Raw genomic sequence first — 5,667 nt, 5'->3', positions numbered from 1 at the left:
TCTCAAATTCTTCCATGACTGCCTGAACTTGTCCCAAGTAAGTAGACATATCTAATTCCTGTTTCTTCAAGCTTGTCATTCGCGATATTACATCATAGAAACGAGATATGTCATTAGTGTATAGATTACGAGCCTTTTCCCAAACTAAATAACATGTCTGGAATGGACGGAACAAGGGCATCAACTTGGAATCAATAGATCGCCACAGGATACTACATAACTGAGCATCGACCTTCTCCCACTGTGTTTTGGTCTTTTCATTACCTTCGCTAGCCTTATTTGTTAAATGATCTTGAACTCCTTGACCTTTACACCACAACTCGACAGATGAAGCCCAATCTAAGTAGTTTGAACCTCCCATTAAAGGTTCTGAGGTAATCATAACACCGGAACTGCCAGAACCCGGGTTTCTAGACCCGAAAGCATCGACTCCCAAAGACATGGTTGGATTATCACCAAATAACAAAAAGAATCAACTGAAAATTCTCTGAAACAGATGAAGAAAACACTGTGTTTGCCGGAAAAGTACTGTAGCTGCCGGAAAAATCAGTGTAGTCGCCGGAAAAACTCAAAGTGGTCGGAATCAAACGAAAAAGGTATGGACAGACTCGGAATTACTAGGCGATCCGACTGTCCAACTGGAAGATTTTCAAAAAATGGCCGAAACAGTGCTCACGCGCCGGCGCGTGGGGGCGCGTGGGTCAGATTTGCCGGAATATCGCCGGCGCGTGAGGGCGCGTGAGGGGGTGTTTTCCGGTGGGGTTTACTGGGGTTTGGTCGCCGGAGCCTTGGGAACCCTGTGGTGGTGTTGGTTTTTGCACAACACTGATAATTAGTGACTTTGACGCAATTAGTCACTTAGGTCACCGGAAAATTGCACGGTGACTGAGTTGTTTCTTCCCGGATATCGTTGGAATGACGCACAACGATAAATTTCTCACGGTTGCTCTGATACCATGTGAGAAAGCACGGGAGAAAATATATTATTGATGTATATTCATATGTTACAATGAGCCCTATATATATACACACATAACATGTCCTACTCCTAATATATATTGGATTAGGGTTATTTATTTACTCCTATTTACATGACTATTCTAACAAATTCATCTAGTCGTTTCGCATAAAATAGCTTTTATATGGCCTATACATTTAGTCGCTAAGATTTATGTTACACGATTGAGTTTTATAGCGCGATTTGTATCTTCCCTTTACAGCTTCCAAGAGGTAGTTCCTTTAAATGCTGGAAACGTACTGGGAGCAGAAAATAGAAGGCCAATTCCAAAATGGGAGGCGATCATTCGCAGAACATTAAACCGAACAACAATGGAACCTGAAGCTAAGCTCAAGAGCTACAGTGCTCCACCGTCTCCAGTGTTAAGAACTTCACCCGCAGCTGATATAATTGCTGATGTTGTAAATACTACTACTGCACTAGATATAATTGCAGAGGCATCGATGGACACCACTCGCTTTGCTGGCGATAATATGATCAACCTGAGGAAGAACCTGCAAATAAAGAGAATATATGGGATTGATTGTGATAGTCGATTGGATTGGCCTGAACGTTCACTCGATGCAACGCCTCAAGTTCTGTCTTCAAGTTTTAACTTGAGGCGAGTATCGAGCAGCTGTGCTCTTGCTTTTAACAATCAGGATATTCGATTAGATGGTAGCAGGTTAAAAAGAGGGCACCAAAGTTCCGGAAACTTAGGAATGTTATGGATGAATCAACAAGAGGAGCCTGAAGTTCTTGATGCTCTTTCTGATGGCTCTGATCAATTTTCTGAAGAGGAAAATGACTTTTTCGAAGGATTCACAGAGTTCGAAGATGAAAGTTCACTTCTAAAACAGGAGGTGAATTCACGTCCAAGATATATTCGTATTGTTAGTAAGCAAATGGTTGGGATATATGTATCCATTTGGGTCCGTAGAAGGTTGAGAAGGCACATAAACAACTTGCAAGTCTCCTCCGTTGGAGTCGGTTTAATGGGATACATGGGCAACAAGGTATTGCTTTTTCCTTCATGTTTAAGATTTTCATTGAATCAAATATCAGCATTCCTAGTTGTAGAAAGTGAAATAATGAAGTTAAAAAGAACATTTGAAACAGAATTATTCGATACATGTGCTAGTGGAAGTAGCACGTATCGGATGGAATAGTTAAGGTATGTGCAAGTTGGACTGAACACCACTGTTATAGAAAAAAGACATTTGAACTTTAGAGGGCTTTATTTCCCCTTATCTTTGTCTCTACATTCTTTTGTAAAATAACAGTGGTGTCCGAGCCAGTTTGAGCGCATCTTGACTATTCCACCGAGTAACTGCTACTTCCCGCTTTGCCCACCAAAGTTTAGGCAGATGGGAAGAAATCACCTAGCATTGGCTCCATAAGAAAATTGAACCTATTGTCTATACATGAAACCAAAAGCTGAATAATTGATGTGATATGCAGGGATCTGTTTCTGTGAGCATGTCTCTTTTCCAGTCAAGGCTATGCTTTGTTTGTTCACATTTAACTTCTGGTCAAAAGGATGGCGCTGATCAAAGGCGTAATTCTGATGTCAATGAGATTATGAGGCGCACGCATTTCTCATCTGTATTCGACACAGATGCAGATCAACCACAAACAATTCCATCTCATGAGTAAGTACTAGATCGGATACCATATATGAATCTATAGGAACTATTGTTTTGGAGTTGTATGTTCTAATTTCAAAGCATATATATAATTCATACTCTTTCTCTTAATGTAAACAGTCAGATATTCTGGTTTGGAGATTTGAATTATCGAATAAATATGTTGGATGCTGAGGTGCGGAAGCTTGTCGCCAAAAAGCAATGGGATGAACTTCTCAACTACGACGAGGTGAGACTCATCACTAACATTTGGTTCAGCTCTTTGTTTATATAAGATCTTCCCTATTGGCACTTCATCGAATAAGGAACTTTTATACTATCAGGTTAAGTTGACAAACAACTAGAAGTTTCTACATATCAAACATGATACACTAACTTAGAAAATGGAGTATAACCAGCAAAAAAAGGTTAAATTAATTGGACTAATACTGCGTCAATGTATATAACTTAAGCTCTAATATCATATATTCATCTCATTTGCAGCTAACCAAAGAACTCCGAGGTGGCCGTGTTTTTGCCGGTTGGAAGGAAGGAGTGGTTAACTTTGCACCAACATATAAATATGAAATCAACAGTGATAGATACGTTGGGGAGACCCCGAGAGAAGGGGAGAAGAAGAGATCACCGGCTTGGTAAGTGAAATTCTCTTTGAATGGACAAAGCATAATCTTTCAGCAAACTTTGAAAATGTATACTGAAATGAGTGAAAATGGCAGCCCGGTGCACTAAGCTCCTGCTATGCGCGGGGTCCAGGGAAGGGCCGGACCGGACCATAAGGGTCTATTGTACGCAGCCTTAACCTGCATTTTTGCAAAAGGTTGTTTCCACGGCTCGACCCCGTGACCTCCTGGTCACATGGCAGCAACTTTACCAGTTATGCCAAGGCTCCCCTTCGTATATTGATATGAGTATTTTCTTAATATCGTGCAGGTGTGACCGTATACTATGGTTAGGGAAAGGTATAAAACAGCTCTTGTACAAGCGAGCAGAAATGAGACTATCTGATCATCGGCCTGTAAGTTCAATGTTTTCAGTAGAAGTTGAAGTATTTGATCAACGAAAACTCCAGAGAGTCCTCAATGTTAACAGCGCCGCTGTACATCCTGAGATTCTACTTGATAGTGAGGAGTAAGACTTAAATGAAGCGTCGCGTTCATATGTACTTCAAGGCAGAGGCGAATCCAGGATCTAGAGTCGAGGGATTCAGAATAGCTTGTACGACGTACAAGCCTGCAAATCTTTCCAAAATCATGTTATGTTAAAGGTGGATAAGACACGAGATCAACGTCGTTTCTGTAAGATACAACATACATATACTTGAGCAATGAAGATTTGGCACCAGTACAATGTGTTTAATGTTTTGTAATTAAAAAAATTTTGACATAATTTTGAGTGAATTTTCCCTTGTATTTGGTCTGTGACATTCTAACTGTATTTTTATAACCTGGCTTTCCTTACTTCGAATTTAGTTTCTTTTTTCTTCTTTTGTTTCCTAAATTTCCCTGCCAGAAGGAGGGTATTTTTGTATGGTTTTGTAAATTATGAAATATTATTTCTTGATACACATTTCAAAGTTTTGTAAATGCTTACTGAATTGAAGTTTATAGTCTTCCATTCACTAACTCATGAAATGGAGTTCTCATAGTGAAAAGCTTTTATTCTATATTTCAATTCAAAGCTTTATTAAGTTTTCATTTCCAAGAAAAAAAGAAGAATAAAGAGCACAAAATTGTCTTGCTCTGGCAAATTAGAACCTAAGGATATGGTTTACAATCGAAGTTTAACTGGAATTCAATTCTTAACATGTTGTTTTGGAAGTTTTCTTGCACAAGCGATATCTCAAACTTAGGCAAAATTTGTAACTTCGGATGTTAATTGTACAACTTCGATCATGTATGTCGGAAATAGCATTCGAAATAGCTAAACTTACAAAATTTATAAACTTTCGTGAAGAATTTAAACAGGATAAGGTTTGAAGTCGAACCAAATCAAAATATTCAGCTGGTAACGGACAAAGCCGGAATGTCGGCTCAGTTCCCAGGGTTAGAATATTTCCTATTATCACAAATAGACGCATCAAAAATTATATATAGATTACTTCTTAATACAATTTCTGTCAAATTCATTAAATTTGGCTATAGGTGCACTTGCCCCCATATTGCACACACTGTCAAAATGATTGCCAAATTCTCAATAATTAGCATCCCAAATATCAGTTAGTGGGCCCCCAGTCTTCTAGCCCATTAACTGCAAAAGCTCTTGTAACTCGCTCTCCTCGTTTCCTCCCGTTTTTCGGTTACAATATTATGGTATAGCCAGTTTTCATACTGGTCAATGAAAAATAGCCAGAGTTTATCAAGTCAATGAAAAATAGCCACTATTTTTGGGAGTTCTGGTGCATTTGTATACGAACTCCAGCATATTATGCTGTACCGGTATACTTTGCTAACTTCTGTAAAATTTGCGGAGACTGGAGCACCAGTGCTCCAAAATCATATACCGCACTTTGACTACAACTACAACTACAACTAGAAGGCATGCCGATCTTGCCACCAACAAACCTTTGACTTTGACTGTGAAAAGCGGAAAATAGGCACACAGTAGTTTAGAGTAGAAGGAGTGAAAGCCACTTGACTGTAAGGAGAGGAGCTCTAAGTTGGAATTCAATAGTCTAAGAAATGGTCATCTGTGCGTAACAGCTACTGGTGTCATCACCCTGCAAAGAGGTGGAACCAACCAAGACTGAACACTAGCCCCATTTTGTAGACGGGTTGGGACCGGCCTTCTATCCCGGTGAACAATGTTCCACTGATTAGGCGGGGACAGGATTCGAACCTGCAATCTTCAGGTCATGAGCCTGATGAGTTGACCAATTCCTCTACCCCGCTTCTTCCCCTTCTCTTTCGAACTCCGAAAACCAAGGTTCGACTTGCATGTGTTAAGCATATAGTCTGAGTAGCATGATTGGAGCTTCTTAGCGCTTAGGCCACTACCTAAAAGTAAGCTTTTCGCTCTTTTCCTCTT

General features: G+C 39.8%; 1 protein-coding gene across 1 annotated transcript in view; it reads left to right on the top strand.

Moving 5' to 3' along the window:
- The window catches only part of LOC109221557 (type I inositol polyphosphate 5-phosphatase 2-like), a 10,513-nt gene extending 6,304 nt beyond the window's left edge, over positions 1-4,209 (top strand). The window contains exons 6-10 of the mRNA XM_019386032.1: positions 1,221-2,013; positions 2,459-2,649; positions 2,764-2,872; positions 3,127-3,275; positions 3,574-4,209. Coding sequence (XP_019241577.1) covers positions 1,221-2,013; positions 2,459-2,649; positions 2,764-2,872; positions 3,127-3,275; positions 3,574-3,775 — 1,444 coding nt within the window. The 3' untranslated portion in view covers positions 3,776-4,209. The remainder of the gene's footprint in view (positions 1-1,220; positions 2,014-2,458; positions 2,650-2,763; positions 2,873-3,126; positions 3,276-3,573) is intronic.
- The last annotated feature ends 1,458 nt before the right edge of the window (positions 4,210-5,667 follow it).

This window comes from Nicotiana attenuata, unplaced genomic scaffold, assembly GCF_001879085.1.
Source record: "Nicotiana attenuata strain UT unplaced genomic scaffold, NIATTr2, whole genome shotgun sequence".
In the NCBI taxonomy this organism is placed as follows: domain Eukaryota; kingdom Viridiplantae; phylum Streptophyta; class Magnoliopsida; order Solanales; family Solanaceae; genus Nicotiana; species Nicotiana attenuata.
Note: the sequence above shows the minus strand (reverse complement) of the source record. Positions and strands in the feature narration are given on the sequence as shown.